The sequence below is a fragment of the Brienomyrus brachyistius genome, unplaced genomic scaffold, assembly GCF_023856365.1.
Source record: "Brienomyrus brachyistius isolate T26 unplaced genomic scaffold, BBRACH_0.4 scaffold44, whole genome shotgun sequence".
NCBI classification, from domain to species: domain Eukaryota; kingdom Metazoa; phylum Chordata; class Actinopteri; order Osteoglossiformes; family Mormyridae; genus Brienomyrus; species Brienomyrus brachyistius.
In genome coordinates this window covers 2,526,194-2,545,397 of record NW_026042319.1, presented here as the reverse complement: position 1 = coordinate 2,545,397, position 19,204 = coordinate 2,526,194, and the positions used below count along the sequence as shown (strand labels likewise).

Sequence of the window (19,204 nt, the reverse complement as noted above, 5' to 3'; positions counted from 1 at the left end):
CTATCACTGCAGTCCAGGGAATGTTATTCTGCATCGTCATATGCTGTAAACTGAGTATGGCTGGTGTGACAGCAGAAGTCAACTTGACTTGATCATTTGAATCAAAAGTCAAAGAATGACAGACCAGGTGACAGGGTGATTTTTTTTTTCAAAATTTAATGAAAAATGTTTCTTTAAAAAGGACTCTGGAAATTCACATATGCTGTTGTAACCCAGTGTAAAGCGGACAGCTTTGAGGCGGCGTGGCTTGTGTGACCATGCAGGCCAAACCACCAATTAACTGGACAGATGGGGCACGGGGCTGTGAACCCGTACTGCAACACACACCTTCTGTTTGGGAAAGTAGCAGGTGGGCTGTGATGAACAACGCTGACGGCGCCCCCTTGTGGTGACCGTTCGCCCCACGGACACCTGTCAGACGCCAGAATCCATTTCACAGTCTGCTCTGATTCACACAACTGCCCTGCAGGGACAAACCCAATAAAGGGTCTGAAACGGCCAACAGAACAAGCTGGTGTGGGATTTGGAAAAGTGACGTCACAAATGCCTGCTGACATTCACGCTTCTCACTAGTGCGCGGTTACTTGGCCTCAATTTACACGACCGAGGTCAAAGATCGCTGATGCACTGTGTAACACGGTTTGAAGTGCACTTTGTGTATGTGTGTGTGTATGTATGGGGACTGCAGTACTGACACAGCTGCTCTTCAGGCACTGCCGAAATGCTGGGCCTCATTTCCGCTACCCAGAGCGGCACTTGTGCTGAATCGAGCACTATTAATCGTGCCAGAACTCAATGGCTTCATCTGGACCCCCCTCCTCCCCCACAAGCACAGCTCTTCCCAGTATAGCTCAGGGAAGCAGCTTTAAGGATTATGCCTCACCGCCCCCCCCGGCCAACAGACCTCGGCATATCTGAGCATGAGACCACTGTCTTGTCAATCCATAGTTCCAGTAAGACGGGGAGTCTGGGAGGGGCATCGCGGCTGTGCTATTCCTCTAAAGCTTTACTAGCAAAAACTGAAACATATCGCAAAACGTTCCCTCTGACCTGAAAGCTGAACAAAATCCACTAAACGAAGTGTGGAGCAAGGGAGGGGGGGCAAAATATGCAGAGAAAGTAATAACCATGAAAACTTCTCCTGCAAGCGTTGTTTTTAACTATTACGGTAAACATTGACTGGATATTAGCCCAGCGTTTTAGACGAACCGTCAGCTCCTCTCATCGGCTACCTCGCTTTTCCAGAGTTGGGGGGGGGGGGTCCAGCAGGGTCTGTGTCCAACAGTGGACTAAACACTCCCACAAAACCGTCATCCGAGTGACCCGGCCTGGAAGAGGTAAAGCCAGCGATTCCTAGACGACTGCGATTTTCCCTTTGTGCCGTTTCCATTACTTGTGCCAAGACAAAAAAAGAAATCACATCTTTGAAAAGGGGGAGGGGTGGTTTACAGTGACATCTTTTGGATTGAACTGAGAGAGACATCCTCACAAAGGAACACACAGAATCCGGGAGTCCCTGTTAGACAGCTCTTTGGGATGCTGTGGGTTATGGAATTAGAAGAGAGAAAAAAAAAAAAAAAGATTCTCACAAAGAGGTACTTCACTTAAAATGCTCCTTCTTTCCGAACTGGAGACTCCGGCAAAACAGAAAATAAATTCTACACGTTCCGTGTGAATGGCGATTTGAATTTCCACCCGAGGAGTGATTGAGAAGGTCATGAGGAGACCAAAGCAGAGGTAGACCGGGAAAAAGCCTGCGTTTACTTAGACGCGACCAGGTCACATGACATGACATGACATGACATGAAACAATGGACCATTAGTGCCTTTTTCATTTTGCAATTAAAAAGATAATAAAATGTGAATTTCATTGAAAGGTGCGGACCCCGTACACCTCCTCTTTGCCATTATACTCACTTAAACGGGCTTTTTAAAAAATCTCTTCCTTTCAAATCAATATTTACAGCCTTAGCATATAGAAAGGCATCTGAAATATAAGATATGGTAATAAGGACTCGGAAGAACACTCCTACACCAGGACAAAAGACACAAACCGGACCGCACCGGAGTTTGGTTTGTCGATGGCACAACCGGACGATGGGTGAGGAGTCACAATGAGGCATTAAAGCACCTGCCCACTGACCCCTCCCAACCAGAGAGAGTAATAAGGAGGAGGTCCGAGGACGAGCAGAAGTGTGTGACCTTTGTCGGACTAAACCGCCGGGCACCTGTGACCCCCAGGCACCAACCAGTGAGTGGGGCAGTGAGCACCTCTCCAGAGGACATGGAGGCAGTGGATTTGGGGAACAGTGGCAGAAAGAGCTTGGGTGGGGGTCGTCACCTTTGCACGGAAGTCCTAGGCCCCAACATCGGCTTGCCCCGGCCCATACCCCTTCCGTGTTCCGGGGCTGGGCCCTTCGGCCCCGTGCTGGCCCGGTGCGCCCGTAGCCCCCGCCAGTGATGGGCCTGGGTCTCAGGCTCCGAGTCGCTGAGTTCCAAATCGGGGCAGTACCCGTCTTCAGTCTGCTGCGGCGCCGCCAACTTGGTCCATGGCCGCTCCTTGCCGGACCCCTTCCGTGGGGGCTTGTCGTGAACGCGGAGACCCTCTGTGTTTCGGGTCAGGCTGACCGAGGCCTCGTTGAAGGACCGCTTGAAGTGGTCCATGGCAGTCTTTCTGTAGGGGCCTGTTTGGGTGATCCGTTCACAGGATGTTTGGCAGGGGCTATCCAGCTGGGCCACGGGCCGCTCCAGGCTTCCATTGGGCTTGGGGCTTCGGACAGTCTCTTGTTCTGGTCTCCCACTGCCATTGGAAGGGCGGCCGTGCAGAGCTGCTTGCAACGCTAGGGGTTTCCCTGACGGCCTGATAGGTTTAACTGGCGTGCTGCCTTCCCTCGAGCTCGGAGTGACCCCATTCACCTGGCCCGCCCTCCGGCTCCACCCCTTGCCATGACCCCGCCCACCACTGCCCTTCTCGCAAAGGTTTGCGCTGTGGTCTGGACACAGAGGCCCGTTGCCAGACTTGGGGGCCGTCTTTCTGTTTCCAAGGGTGACCTTGGGCATCTTCAGCTTCAGTGTTATCCTTGGGGGGGGCTGAATCAGCCCACTCTCAGGAGGGCAGGACAGGGGAAGACCTTGGAGAAGAAAAAGGACTGTTACTCTCCAAAAGTGCATCAGGCCTAACAGGTAATGACACGAGGTGCACAGCGCTGCAAAAGCAACTTTGCCGCTAATCTGGGCACAGCTGGTGTCCAGAGAAGAGGAAAATAAGTCTCCCCCCTCCAAGGACAGACGGGCGCTCACCTGCTGACAGCTCCTGGTTAATCAGCTCCACCTGCAGGTTGAAGATCTGCTCCTGGGCTTTGCTGTGGGACAGCTTCAGCTTCTCCCGGCGGCTCACCATGTAGCACAGGTTCCTCACCTGCAGGGGGTGACGTGGAGGGAAAGAGGTCAGCGCTATCCCTCAAGCCCGCACGGCATGGGCGGAGATCGCCGTGGCGACAGCACCCACCCTCTCCAGATCCTGTCGCAGGTGCATGAACATGCGCATGCGGGTGTGGATGCCTTCGTCCTTGGGCTCCAGGAGAGCGTTCTCCTCCTCCTTGGGAGGGAGGAGGGGCTTGTTGAAGCCGCTCTTGCGTTTAAGCTTCCAGTACTGGAAGATGAAGTCCAGGACGAAAGGGGACAGCGCCATGTCCCGGGCCAGGTCCCCAGGACGCACCAGTGTGTAGAACTCCTCCTCCAGCTCACGCAGCTTGCGGGCTCGCAGGCCTAGCTTCTCCATCCCCGTGGAGGGCTTCTGCTGGACCGGGCTGAGTCCCCCCCCACCTGCTGCCTTGGGCTTGCTGTGCTTCAGGCAGTAGGACTTGAATTTGACCTCATCACCCTCGTCCAAGATGGTCTTCATCTCCAGGCTGTGCTCGAAGGCGCAGGTGACGTGGAACGGAATGATGCAGCTCTTCACAGAGCACTGTGGGGAAGAGCGAGTCGGGAGAGGGGAGGTCAGCCTTATGGGTGTCTTTTCCTAGAGGGCCACCGTCTGACAGAATACCAAGCAAAAGACCCCAAAACCACCCCCAATACAGACTGTCCACATCACTGGCAGGGCCTACAGGCATGCAGAGCCAACTGCTGCTGGGCGTACAGGACTTTCCTGCGGCAACCATCTTACAGCGCGCAACACGCACTACGCAGCACAGCACTGCCGGGAATACAGCTACACAACATTTATTTTCACATTCGTTGGCTTAATGTGATGCTGCATGAACAGTGGTCACGGTTTCAGTGGACGACCTGCGCAGGGTCCCGGAAGCAAAAATCTGTTCTGGTCCCACCCACTGTCCACGATTGGCTGACATGATGTGAAGCCATGCGACACGGTTGTCCAAGCACACCGCGCATATCTGTTAATAGCGCTAATTAATGTGCATCCATCTATTTATGTGAAGAGTAAATGTTCCGTACAATGCCCGTCATGGCATGCATGCATTCCGTTAGTGTGTAAACGCGAGTCGTGCAACTCGTTGGCTTCCCTGTCGGTGCCACCGCTAGTATCGAACCGATAACTTCCGAGGGTAACTTCCGTTTTAAAAGAGCTGTCATGTTTATTGAAATCACTCAGGCACTCGCCAAAATTAATTTATTTGCGTTCTGTTTGTGGGTCTGTGGCATTGAAAACATTCGGCGCCCTCTAGGGTTCTGGCGTAACACTGAACAAACGAGGTGGCATCATTTTAAGTATGTGACAGATTGTTCTCTCTGACGTGTTCATTTGGACGTCCTTTGAAGTATGCAGCTCCCTTAATGCTCGCAGCCCTATCATGAGCCCCCCCTCACCTGGATGCATGCCCCCGTCTTCAGCTTGCAGAGGCTGCACACCAGTGCCCAGCGGCTGGGGGGGATGTGGGACACTTTGGTGATGGGCTCCATCCTCTCCGGACAGGCGATGCTCACCTGCAGAGGGGCAGCTCGTCAGCGCATCGCCATGCCGACAGGGTGTAACGGCAGCAGGCCGCCTCCCGAGCCCGACCACGCTTCCCGTACCTCGGGGATCCAGAGGGCACAGCTGACGTGGGCCCACCTGGTGCTGGCCCGCGTGGCCTTCATGGCGCCGCCCTTCTTGGGACACAGCACGCACTGCGGGTCGATGCCCAGGACGCAAGTCCGGCAGAGCCAGCACCCGTCCGGAACCTTCAAGATGCCGTAGCAGGCCTGCGACACAGTCGGTCCTGGTAAGATGGGGGGGGGGTGGGGGACTCCTGGGGACAGAGCCCAGAAGGACCAGACGCCATGGGCAACAGCAGCCTGCCTGCGATGCATTTCCTGCACGAGGTCCCAACCACAACACTAAAACACTAGCGACCGCAGATCTCAACCTTACACCACTAGGTGTCATCAAAGAACCTAAGAGAGACTCGTTTGGAAGGACAACGGTTCTCAAGAAACAAAAAGTGCAGCCCCGTCGCATGATGCGAGACTCTCCCTCCTTGCCTGATGCACGCAGATGTTGCACTTGTCGCAAAAAACCATGTCGTTGCCCTCCTCGCTGTCCGGCGAGCGGCACACGTCGCAGATGACATCCTCATCGTACTCGATGCCCAGCCCCTCCTCAGTTTCGATGGCATGGTTCATGTTGTCGTGACACTGCCTCTCCAGAGCCTCTAGGGCACGCTCCATGGTCAGCTCGTCCACGGTGAGCTCGCCTGGCCAGAAGGCAGACACGTCATTCCGCAAGCCTTCCCTGCAATGGATCACCCCACCGTTAGCCGCCGACGCTAGCTTCCTCACCCATCATCTCCAGATCTGCGTTGAGCTCCTGCAGCCAGTTCAGGTCCATGGCGTCCAGGTCACAGCGGCACACAGCTTCCGCCAGGTCCAGAATGTTGACGTAGCCCATCTCAGCAGGATCCTGGTTCCGGGACTGGATGTACTTCCTTGGTCTGGAGAAGAGGATCTCTTTGGGCCTCTCTGCGACAACCCTGAGTCCACGGGCACAGACACACGACTGATAATCTCTACCATCCTCCATGAACCACGAGGTCAAAAGTCAAACGGACCCAGCAAATCAAACCGGCCCCCTTTCACTCCAGCCGAGCCGCTAAGCGATTGATGCGGCCTTCGATAATGAGCGACCCGTTTTCTAATTATAAACTCTATCATTATGACTGTCCTAATTAACCCAAATATTCTGCCGAAGCAAAGTCTGCTAAGGATATACGGAATTCATTGGGAAGGCCCCTCAGAAGGCCCAGGCGAGCCCCCGTCTCCGTGCCCGGTACACGCACCTGACGGACGGCTGCGGGATTGAGTTGGGGCTGGCCAACACCTGCACCCCCTTCTCCCATTCCTGTCTCCAGGGGTCTGCTAGCAAGTAATAGTCATCTGGGGAAATGTGGTGGGAGTCTGGAAGCTTCATGGCGCTGATCAGGTCCTTCCTGAACACCTGTGCGCCGGAGGTGGAATTTTGAAGTCAATACCATTATTTTTCAATACCGTAATTTACTAATACAGTCAAAGCCATTAACTGCAACTGTCATTCACTCGCTCAGCAGATGCGTTTTACCCATAATGCTTGTGGTGCAGGCAACGGTTAAAAGCACCAAAATCCAGTCAGTAATTAACATCAACAAGTCTGTAATTAAAGGCTCCTTCTCCCCCCCGACCCCCCCGCCTATTGCAGGCACACAGCAACACCCAGACACGGGCTCCCACCTCCGCTGGTTTCTTCGGCTCTGACACCGGGGTCCCCAGTTTGCTTCCATACTTGTTGGAGGAGCAGAAGGAGGTGGACGGACCTGTGTGATGATCGGGGAGCACAGGTGAGAAGCTGTAGCCGTCATACCCACACGGGGTTGGCTGTGAGCATGCGAGCCTCACCACCCTGGAGATGAGAGGGCAACGTGGCCCTGGGAACTCCAGGAGGAGGTACAAAGGAGAGACTAATGATAGAGGGTGGGCAGACTCCTGCAGGGAACCGTAGAGGAGGACAGACCGCGGCAAGCAAGGTGGAAGGTCCCCGCTTTGCGATATGCAGACTACCACACTGACTCTGATGGGCCGTGCTTGTGGAAGGCCAAGGGACCGTGCATTCTGGAAAGGCTGACACGCCCCCGTCAGAAGATTGAACAGATATGAGGGAGGCTGTCTTTCTGTGCGAGTGTGTGTGTGTGTGGCATCTTGAGGGGAGGCTGTACCAGAAAAAGCCCAGACACATAAATACCCTTCCTTCCTCTTAAAGCACTGCTACAAGGGTAAAAATGAGCAAACTACTGGACTGGCATGTGTCGGTACAAGGCGTCCCATTGTGTCAGGGTGAACCGCACACTGCTGGGGGGGGGGGGGGGGGGGCAGACAAGTCTGATCACGCCCTGGGCAGGGGCGTGTGTTTGTGTGTGTGAGTGGGGGGGAGGAGGGTTTGCTGTACTCACTTTCATTGTCAGAGCTGTCGCTACTGCTCGACGCCCGCTGGCGTTTCATCCTGACGTGTCCTGGGGAGGGGAGGAGACGTGAGAAGACAGTCAGGGTGACGCGGGCTTCCATTTCCAGAAGCTCATTGGCTGCCGTGAAAATATCCCCAAAAAATCCACCTCACGCTCTTGCAGAGTGACTGAGTAGCAGATTAACACTAAGGCCCAGTGTTGGAGGACACATGGTTTGGTGGGCGGGATCACTGCAGGCCGCCAATCATTTTCTAGTTTAAGCCAATGGGGAACAAAAGCTGGTGAGACTGACAGTGGCCAGTAATCCCGCCCCAAATGTATTTAAAAGCCTCATTCATCTGAGGCTGTACATCTAGCCAACAAGGGACACGTCGCAGCAGCAGACCTGGGGCGGCCAGCTGCTCTGTGTAAACATTAATGGCTCCCCCTACAGGCAGCCCTGAAATACAGACACCAGCATGGTGGATCTAAGTAGCAAACATGCATGCTGGTTCCACGACGGCATGTGATGGATGGTTGTTTTTGGCCATCATCTGGCGCTACTCAAACAGGACATCTGTATGCCGCTGTACTGTGGTAAAACACCCCCATCCGAAAGTGCCGTCTGCTCTCCAGAAACACAAACCCTACATTTTCAGCACAGAAGACCCAAACCCTCAGCCACTCTTAAAACGCTGTCTCCCGACCCACACACAGAACCTTCTTGTTCTCCTTCCTGCTTCCGGAAGAGAATCAAGGGCCCCCATCAACCGTCGCCACCACCACCACCACGTAGGAACCCCCACCCCCCCAAAGAGCTAAACATGCTCAGGTTCGCTCTGTAAGTCGCTCTGGCTAAGGGCGTCTGCCAAATACTGTAAACGTAAATGTTCTCAAAACACATTTACTATGAAGGCCTTCCTCACTGCAGCCTCACACACAAGTCGTAGAGCTGTAGAGGTCAGGGTACCATCTGGAAACGTTACACGTTCGTTCACACAACTGCGTTGCAAACAGGGACAGTGAACTGAATCAACCTTTTGGTTTTGCAATGGAAAAGACTCACCCTATGTTAATTTTTTTGTATCAAACACAAAACGACCACCACCCAAGTACAAATTGCTAATCGTGATTTAGAAGAAAATTCTTGATAGTGGAACTAATCCATATGTCGAAAATATCCATTATACATGCTATCATGCAGCTCGGTCCTCAAACATCAACCTTAAAATGCTCTGAAGGACAAGTGGTGAAGGACATTTTGATCCATACATCGCCTCCTGCTGGTCAGCTGCCTTCATGCCCTGAACGTGCCCAGCTAAGATTAATGTGTCTTGGGGCCTGGTTATACAGGAAGCTGGCTACCTCCAAACGTGAGGAATTTTAACAGCCCAGTGCCCTGGGACAATAAGGCACCCTGTCTGACAGAGGCCTGAGAATTCTCCCCAATCGACAGAGACGTTTTTAAAGAAGAAAACCACATGCGATCATGCTGCTATGACTGTCCTACACAGATAAGTCAGCACTGTGCACGAACAAGAAAGACTGCAAAGCAGGCTGACCAACTCCATCTTGGGGTCCACACTTCTGGTACCTCGGCAGGAACTTCAGAGGTTACAGAAGGCTTCTAAAATCCCCAATCTGATAAACGACGATACCTCTGGAGGAAGTTTCATCTCATCTCACTTACCAGGGCATTACCAAGCACAGTAAAAAGAATCTCACAGCGAGACAGCATTCTTACAAAGTTATGAAGAATAATCTAACACTGACCCAGTTCCACTCCATCGGTTTATTTTAAAAGCTCATGAATTATTTAGTCTGGAGGGCAGCAGAAGACAACTGGCTTCTTGAAAATTCAGCAGGGGTGTCCCAATTTCTTACTCAAAATATGATGGATATAACAAAAACCTGGGGTTCTTGCCAGGGAAAAGTTCCCAGAGCATGGAAATCCACAAATACGAGGCAAGGAAACATTGGGTGGGGGGGGGCTAACAAAGAGATTAACAGTCTGTGTAACAATTATATGCTGGGAGAGGATTGACCCACCCTCTGGGGTCTTCTACAATGAACACTAGCAATCATCAGGCATGGAACACATCTACTGGAATACATCTAACATTCAACTCAATTAATTATAAAAAAAAAAAATCACACAACCTTATGCACATAAACTGTTCTACTGGCTCCTAAGAGTGATATAAAAGGCAAAGTGTTCGGCAGAACCCCAAGAGCTCACGGCAATGGTACCACAGCGTCTGTTTCAATTTAACCTGGGAAGCACCACACACAAGCCAGGAAAAGTGCAGTCGAGCTACAGGGAGGAAGAAGGAACAAAGGAAAAAGAGAGAGTAAGGCAAGGCGCTCTGTAGCGCGGCGTGGGAGGGACCGTAACTGATGGCTGTTACAACCCAACAGATTTCAGCGGAATTAAAGCTACGATCTGAAAGGCCTTCACAGGATCAAACAGAGAGCCGTGAACATCCAGGAGACTTAAATACCCGGCTCAAATACCCCTGAAATACCCAGTGGACGTTCAAACCCAATGAATCCTATTTGTTGACAGCGGGTTGTGTTGTATCCTTGCATATGGATGACAGGAACTTCAAGAGTGATGGAGAGACTTCAAATGAGATGGAGCCGAAGTAGCAGCGGCCATGGCCGGGGCGGCATGCCAGAACCGGCCACTGGGAGGCAGTCACACAACTCCGGATCACAGTCACTCATCTTCCCCAAAGAGGGAAGGTTTCCCACCTGACTAAGCAGAAAAATAAGGCAGAGGACCAAAAAAAATATATATATATATATGAAAACAAGATGGAGAAAGATACACATAATCTCATACTTCCATCTTTCTAGTTTAGGGACCGTGCAGATAAGAGATACATGTCAAAAAACACATGGATAATGCACGCGAGTTTTCCAATCAGCATTGAAAATTCCAACCGACGTGAGAAGCGAAAGAAATTGCCAACAAAGCAGCCTCACTTAACCTCATGAAGTGCAGGTACCCTGGACACAACCGGCCAGCGCTACTGTTTGATGCTAACAATATTTCAAACAACATCACCCCTTCCCTCTCCCCGTCAAAGAGGATCAGAGTATACAAGACAAAAAATTAACCAGCAAACAGCTACCCCAGGTCCCCTAGCAGCAAAAGCTCCCATCGGTATGATTTAAGGAGCACTGCGTGGCTCGTAAAGATTTACACGCTAACCCTGGAGCACAACGTGGAGTTCCTTGGAAAGCAGTGCCGGCACAACCGAAGCGTAGGGTTCGGTGCCAGCTGGGGGGGGGGGGGGGGGCAGGCACGCAAGGAACTGGCTGTAAACACCGAGATTTCCGTTAGATGAGAAAACACAGGTGGGGGGGCGGGGCCTGTCATCTAGCCGAGGGCCTGTCAGTTCAATCCTCGAGGGCAGGCGAGGACGGCATACAGGGTAAAAATTTGGGGGGAATTTCACTACAGGTCCTCCTACAAAATATCACCGTAAAGGTGGTATTCAGGGTAATTTTGCCAGTTGAAAACCAGAGTTCCCATATCAAAACCACTCGCCAACCAGGTGGGCAAACGTTTGTGGACCGCACGTCAACACCGGAGGTTCTTTGGTCTTTATCACCCTGCTATGCGAAGCAGGGACCACTCAGCTTACCGTTGGGACAACAGGAGACCCCTTAAGTCAGACCAGGATTTTGTAGGCTAGTTAAAATATCAGAACGGAGTGTCCTTAGAGTACGACCGGAAGCTATTCGCAATGGGAGGCTCTAGCAAAGTGAGAGACTTAACTAACAGCAGGTTAATACCTCGCCACATATCTGAGCCAAAAATGGAATTAACCAAAATGCGCATACACTGATTTTCTCCATTAATAAAGAAAAATAAGTAAAATGACTTGCACTCCCCATGCAGGGACTCCCTAGCAGGACTAAAGGTCTGGGGGGAGGGGAGCCCCATATTCACAAGAAGGAATTCCTAAATTCCAACCCACTAATCCAGTAGTCAAATGAGACATGGGTCTATTTCAACAAAAGAACCTCTGCACACGATTGCAACCCTCAATTCTTTAAACTTTGCCAGTTTGGACCTTGTCTTTTCATTTGCTTCATGTGTTAGCCCGACAAAAACAATATTTTTCTTCTCCATAAATTATTCCTGTGTGTAATATAACAGACACTATATTCGAGGCTCAAATGAGAGCAACAGATAGATACGAGAAATGCGTTCAGAAATCTAGAAAGAAAAATTCTTTAACAAATGAAGGAGAGTGAAACAGGAAATCAGCAGCCGGACAAGCGGGACTATTTTGGGACTCGGCAGTCTTATATAATGCGGTAATTTCGGACCTTCCCGATGCCGTCTACACATGGCGAGGGGAAGCAGGAGCGTCGGTCGCGGGTATAAAAACCAGTCACTTCTGTTTGTCACTCTGGCTGGCGAAATGCAGCCATAAACGGCGTCCAGTCATCGCTGACGTCCCCCGCGACCCAGGCGACCCGCCGCCGGCCTTGGCGCCAAACTTGGGACCCGCGATATGTCGCCGAGCGGCACCTCACGACACGGATCGGCGCCTGTCGGCACAGGTCGTATCGGCGCGGCTCGGCGACGGCTGAGATGGAAAAAAAAGGCGCCACCGCCGCTGACATTAAGGGCGAAAGGGGTCGCTTGAAACTCGGCAGCCCGGCTCGATCGCCGCTCGCCCGCAATGAACACCTCCTGCACTGTCAGGAAATATCCGCCTGGAGTGTGGGGCAGAGGTGGGGAGGCTCCGTTGGCCTGCTGGACCGATCGGGCTGTGGGTGTTCCAGAGCCGTCTGAGCACACGGGCAGTATTGTTCATGCAGCGACCTTACCTTACACCCGAAATGATCCGATAGCAGCAGCAACAGCATTCGGGGGACCATGCTGCCCCGGCGTAAGGAAACTATCCACTGTTCTTTTTTCCCTCCCCCAACTTGTGTTAATCGGCGCAAAACTGTGAGTGTTCCCCCCCTTATTTACCCCCTTCCATGCCACTCTGCATTTCCCAGCGTTGCAACCTCTCCATCCACCACAGCACAACAGCTCTATTGTACTGCCAGTTCCGCGGGGTCCTAAACTCCGCCCTGTCCGCGCTGTTTGGCTCCTTCCGCCTACTGGAGCTCGTTTCAATAAACTTTATTTAAAAGCCTTATTAATGAACATGTCACGTCACCAACTTTTTCTGAGCCAGCACCTCTAATGGGCAGACTAAAGATGTTTTTTTTAATGACCATGACCCCCCCACCCACCAAACATTTTAGCATGAAATTTTCACATTAGGCCCATAACATAGCAAACATGGTTACCAATAAACACCTGTCTACTTTACGACCTGTTAATAACCCAACCTCTGGCTTACAGAAATTTAAATTAATAAAATAATGTATATTATGACTGGCAGTAGTGGTGTTTGTTTTCAGATTCTCCCTCCAATTCCAGCTCTGTAATAATTTCACTGAGTAGTCCAAACCCAAGCCTTCCCAGACACTGCAAACATGGCCCCCAATATTCCTCCCCTTTCACATTACAGGTATCCAGCACCATCCCTGTTACAAATACACGCACCATGTCTGCATGAGGATCAGCATCTTTAGACCCTTAAAACACAAACAGATAAAATTTGTAAGTCTGACAAAATACTTTATTTTCATCACAATCTACACTAGTCTAAAGTGTGAACAAACGTGAATTGTTAAAATGCAAAAAATATATAGTGATTGTAGTAATTTCTATTTAATATACCAATAAAATAGTACATTAACCCATTTCTTTAACAATCACCTTAATCAACTAATCATCTTAGAAAATGTTTAAAGATGTTCCTTAAAATAAAGTAAAAACATACATATTACCGTAATTTGATTAGCAAATTGTGATGGTGATTAAACTACAATTCTGATAACAAACGTAGAATATAAAAAAGATCAATCAAATTATATAACAAATGGCCCCAGTCATTTCCAGAGAAAATACAGGATGTAAATCTTCAATAAAGGTGTATGAAGTATAAAAATCTTTTAATATTTAGGGCCGTAAATCCAAATATGTGAAGAGCCCTTTTAAAACACAATCACTATTTATGCAAACTATATAAATATAAAGGAAACTCACATTAAACACATATGGTATACAGCTAAAACAGTACTTTATCATTAAAAATGTACAGCATTTTTTTTCTGTGGACAAAAAAAAAAATCTCCAGGCTAAAACATTTAAAAACTGACTTCTTGTATATGTCACATTGAAGTGGAGCATCTTCCCTTAATATTTAAAAAGTCATTAAACAGTGACCATTAAAAAGTATCTTCACATAAAAATACACTATATATTTATAAAAGAAATATGGACAGCAAATAATTATTAAAATACATTCATCAATACAAAGAAAAACTTTTCTTTATAAAAGTTGTATTGTATGTTTGTGACTGCTTGACTGTTGTAAAAACCTTTAACGTAAATCTCAAGTTCACTGGTGGCATGAACTGAAACACAATATTGCAGACTGAACGAACGAAAACACATTCATGCATTTTTATCTCCTGTTGGTCCGAACTCAGCTTCAGAGGCTCATCTGCATGTCAGCGAAGTTGAAGAAGTTGTCCACGTCCCTCGAAGATGTACTTTTGCTTTCCGACACAAACACCTGTGCGAGAGAGAGCGAGGACGTCAAGCCAATATGCGCCAACCAAAGACACCAGGAGAAAAGATCTCAGATCTGTCGCATGGGGGGGACGTGAAGTGGACAGGATCAGGTGTGATCAGGTGGGCACGGTCACATGATCTACCTTGGTTCCGCTGAACATCTCCTTGGCGATTGCCTGGCAGGCCTCAACCACCCCATCTCCATTTAACTCCAGTGCAACAACCGGACCTGGGGGAAGGGGGGCCATGACAGGTGACACGCTCCGAGGCTGACAGGCACCTTCAGGTCTGCCGCCTACATCTGCATCAGTGCTGCACATTCACTGTCTTTGTTGACATTTTATTTATTTAACATGCAATATCATTATTTTTTCTGAGGGAAATTGGAGGTTAAGGACTTAGCACTTAACCTCACGGCCTTTGTTTACACATTATAGCACTTGCCTCTTTGCACAGTACAATCACAGGCCATAGACTATGGCTGCTAGTGTCGTCTGTATACAATACATTGTATTTATGTTCCTTCACACTGTGCGCTTATTTTTTGTGTATTGTCTGACCCTCTCTATAACTGCTGCGGTAACATGGAAATTTCCCTTGGTGGCATTAATGAAATTCATCTCATCTTGCTCAAGGGCCCATCAGTGAACTCTGCAGCCCCTGGGATTTGAACTGGTGACCTTGTGGTCTCAGGCACAGTGTTCCAACCTACTGAAGTGCAGGAAATGAATGGAATTTCATTCTTTTCAGAGTCTTTCTGACCTAAGTTTTTTAAGCTATCAGATCTGACTCGAGTAATGATGATTATGGGTCATTTACTGGAACTAAATTGTTAAAGAACAACATTTCAGTGAACAAACCTTTGGTTGTCAGCTCCGCGAGACCTTCTGCGCTGTTCTGGAATACTCTGCTGACATCTTCAGGACGCATCGAGACTTCCTTGGTTTGGATCAGAACAAAGCCCCTTTCAGTTACCTGTAAACATGGTAGGAAATAAAAAATAAAAATCCAGCAGAATTGAAACGACGGTAAACATACTGATCTCTGTTCAGTAAACAGCAGAGAGCAGTCACCACATCCAGTTTGCCCTCCCCGTGAAATCTGGCGGGAATGCAGCCGACTTCACTGCAACGTGCGCGAGGCCCTCCACAGCAGACCAAGGTTTCCATAGTAACAGGAAACCAACGAATGCGCCCAGAGCTGCAGATTTGATCTGCTGAGGCGACCGCAACTGTCCGTGCCGTAATGTGGCTGTCAGTGTGTTCATTATTGCCAATGTTTAAAATGAGAAAAAAATAACACACTAAAATAACCCATGAAATCACAAAAAGTGCAGCAGACTGTCTGGACTGTTTGGGAATGAATCATTGGTACTGGGAAGTACTGAAACTCTAGCATCTGGTATTAGAGCAGAATACGAATCAGTCTGAGTCCTTCCCTTTTAGAGGCAGGAGTGTCCTGAACTGTATGCGCTTGTAAAGTAGATGTCTGTTTGGAATGACAGGGGGAAAAGATACCAAATCCCAAAGAAAACATCATTTGGAATCCAGAGCTTTAGAATTCCTTAATGCATTTCCAATCTAGAATAAAATGTTTAACAAAGGAAGTTCAGCAGAAAACATCTGTTTGGTGTTAACATGCATACACATGTATGTATGTATGTATGTATGTATGTGTATGCATGCATGCATGTATGTATGTTTACCGCAGCTGTCATGCAAAAAACTGCAGGAACCTGTGACCAACACCAAACAGCCAAATGGCTGGTAGTTCTACACTGAACGTACTGCGGACAGTGGAATTTCAGTGCAAACCATGGACCTGCACTGCATGACTAAAATTAAGTCTTTAGCCGCACCAATTAGACCGAAGGAGCAACACACCGATAAACCCCGACGTGGGTGATGGTGGCATCTGAGATCGTCTGGTCTCACCTCGTCGATGAGTTTGCGCGCATTGGCGATGGTGTAATCCCCGGCGAAGAACATGAAGAGGCAGGACTCCTCACTCTCCTTTCGTCTTGCCCCACGGGTCAGAGGTATGATGCTCTTACTGACATCGCTGGAGACCCTTACAGACCCGAACTCCGAATCAGCATCCGGCGCTGGCACGTAGTCGAGGACCATGGCGTCTTCGGGCAAAAGGCTCCAATTGGTCTCCCCAGAGACGGGTGTGAAGTCGTGGATGTTGCTCCAGTTGTTGTTGAAGATGCTGAGGCCAGCATCCTTGAAGTGGAAGGCCAGTTCAGGGTAATAGTACTGGAAGCAGCCAAACTTCATGCCGGTGGAAGACTCGATGATGGGCTGGGTGGCACAGCACAGGAAGACGTCCATCTTCTTGCAGTCGCGTGTTCGGAACTGCTGGCAGGCCACCACGCACCGGACGTCCCGGCAGTCACGCAGGAACACGCTGCCCTTCACCGGGCCCAGTACCAGGCAGCAGTTTGTGCAGTCGTCCACGGTGACGGCGGCCGAGTGGTCGAGGACGAAGATGTTGCAGTTCTCGCAGTCCTGGATGACAAACTGCTGACCGTTCAGCGTGCCAGGCAGGCGACCCACTGTGGAATCCTTCACCCCCACCAGCATGTAGTCCTTAGGGTCCACCTGTGACAGGGAGACAGGATGCTCAAAAAAAAAAATCAACGTTTCATAACCTACAAGGAGGTTTAGAAACCGCGTTTTTGATAGACAAGATGGAAAAAAATATATTAATTCCAAAACAATCACACCTAAGGAGGACACAACACAAAATATATAAAGAAATTCCAGAGAAATTGTATAATAAAGAGATTAAAACCAACAGAACAAATTATATTTACAAAAAAAAGAAACACGGCAAAACCCCGTCTTTTAACGCGTAATCTGTCACGTTGCAGTAAATGTGACTGACCATGGGCTGTGATAAATCCCGTAATAAGCTCTATAAAATACATGACACCATCTGCTTCACTGTAACAGCTCTGGAATAAGTAGGCAAAGGTAAACGAAGTTCAGACGCACGGCGATCGGTGGGCCTAATGCACCACAAAAGGAAATGGTGTAAATTTAACATTCAACGCATGTCAGAAACACCCTCTGTCTGCGACAACCATCACCTGTTAAAGACGCTCAAAACAAAGAGATCTATGCAAGAAATCCCGCTGCATAATAGGAAACGCAAGTGGGCGATCAGCGCCTCGCCTCGCTTCCCTTTACAATCCAGGTGGAGATAAGCAGCTCTTCCCTTTGCAGCCACGTACCTTGTCACGTTTGTCCCAGCTGTACTGCTTCGGTGCCTCTCCAGCGCCGTCGCCCGTCGCGTTGTTGTTGCTGGTGCTGCTCTCGGCCGCCGGCTCTTTCCGAGCCGACTTCCTTTTGGATTGTTTGGAGTAGCAGCAGCCCATTTTACGCCCCCGTCAAACAGCACGATCCGGTGAGTTATGTGGGCGCCGACGCCGAGGTCGTCCTCCGCAGCGCTTCCCCGCCGTACGCCGATGCGACGCCACCGCCCACCTGAGAGCTTCCCATTTCCTCGTCCTTCCCAGCAGCCAATCGGCGCTTCGCGGCTCGTTGCCTAGTAACAGCGAGGCGCCGGAACGCCGCATGACCGAAACACTGGGCATCTCAGCATTGAAACGCAAATTTTGACGATGTAGCATGTTTTACAACGTAGCTTATATCATGGAAAATACCGAATCAAACTTTATAAAATGCACATTAAAGGCTTAAGTATAAGTATCCCAGATTGTTTTTGTCACTTCCCGGTTATTCCTGAGTGTCTGGTTATTATGAATGTCCTGCACCTGCTACTTGTTAGGTAATATTGTGATAATGCACTATATAAATACTTTCAATTCATGATTTTAATTGAATAGTCCTGGTAATTTGTGCATATACATTATATTGCAAAAAGTATTGGGACACCCATCCAAATCATTGAATTCAGGTGTTCCTATCGCTTCCATAGCTACAGGTATATAAAATCAAGCACCTAGACATGTAGACTGTTTCTACAACCATTTGCAAAAGAATGGGTCGCTCTCAGGAGCTCAGTGAATTCAAGTGTGGTTCCGTGATAGGATGCCATCTGTGCGATAAGTCCAATCATGACATTTCCTTGCTGCTAAATATTCCACGGTCAACTGTTAGTGGTATTATAACAAAGTGGAAGCAACTGAAAACAACAGCAACTCAGCCATGAAGTGGTTGGCCATGTAAAATCACAGAGCGGGGACAACGCATGCTGAGGCGCAGTGTGCAGAAGTCGCCAAATCTGCAGAGTCAATAGCTACAGACTTCCAAACTTCATGTGGCCTTCAGATTAGCTCAAGAAGTGTGTAGAGAACTTCATGGAATGGGCTTCCATGGGCGAGCAGCTGCATCCAAGTCATCACCAAATGCAATTCAAAGCTTCAGATGCAGTGGTGTAAAACACGCCACCACTGGACACTAGAGCAGTGGAGACATGTTCACTGGAGTGACGAATCGCGCTTCTCTGTCTGGCAATTTGATGGAAGAGTCTGGGTTTGGCAGTTCCCAGGAGAACGGTACCTGCCTGACTGCATTGTGCCAAGTGTAAAGTTTGTTGGAAGGGTTGGGGTTGTTTATCTGGGGTTGGACCTGGCCCCTTAGTTCAGTGAAAGGAACTCTTAATGCTGCAGCATTCTAAGCCATTTTGGACAATTTCATGCTCCCAACTTTGTGGGAACAGTTTGGGGATGGCAACCTTTCCTGTTCCAACATGACTGCACACCAGTACACAAAGCAAGGTCCATAAGGTGTGAAGGAATTTGACTGGCCTGCACAGAGCCCTGACCTCAACCCGATAGACCAGGTTTGGGATAAATTAGAGCAGAAACTGTTAGCCAGGCCTTCTTGTCCAACATCAGTGCCTGACCTCACAAATGCTCTCCTGGAAAAATGGTCAAAAATTCTCATGAACACACTTCTAAACTTTGTGGACAAGCTTCCCAGAAGAGCTGAAGCTGTTATAGCTGCAAAGAGTGGGCTTTCTGACTCTAACTCAAGAAATTTTACCGCAAATCTATATTATTCCATTATAAACCTTAGCTAGTTTTACAAGGTAGTAAAATTGTTACATTCATGTAAATGTGTGTGCAGACTTGTCTTGAATTGAAAACCTCACACCA

The 19,204-nt window shown here is 49.2% G+C and overlaps 2 protein-coding genes across 2 annotated transcripts; both read right to left on the bottom strand.

Annotated features, from left to right (window-relative positions):
* Positions 1-136: 136 nt before the first annotated feature.
* Positions 137-12,497, bottom strand: jade3 (jade family PHD finger 3). Its single transcript, XM_048999342.1, has 11 exons — positions 12,267-12,497; positions 7,425-7,484; positions 6,709-6,791; positions 6,282-6,439; positions 5,785-5,975; positions 5,488-5,699; positions 5,041-5,208; positions 4,834-4,950; positions 3,509-3,967; positions 3,301-3,418; positions 137-3,131 (listed from the first exon to the last, which is right to left on the bottom strand). Exons 2-11 carry the CDS (start codon positions 7,471-7,473, stop codon positions 2,338-2,340), a joined length of 2,349 nt encoding a protein of 782 aa, XP_048855299.1. The 5' UTR covers positions 7,474-7,484; positions 12,267-12,497; the 3' UTR covers positions 137-2,337.
* Positions 12,498-13,053: 556 nt separating this feature from the next.
* Positions 13,054-17,592, bottom strand: rp2 (RP2 activator of ARL3 GTPase). Its single transcript, XM_048999416.1, has 5 exons — positions 17,315-17,592; positions 16,011-16,679; positions 14,937-15,051; positions 14,220-14,305; positions 13,054-14,077 (listed from the first exon to the last, which is right to left on the bottom strand). Exons 1-5 carry the CDS (start codon positions 17,456-17,458, stop codon positions 13,994-13,996), a joined length of 1,098 nt encoding a protein of 365 aa, XP_048855373.1. The 5' UTR covers positions 17,459-17,592; the 3' UTR covers positions 13,054-13,993.
* Positions 17,593-19,204: the final 1,612 nt, after the last annotated feature.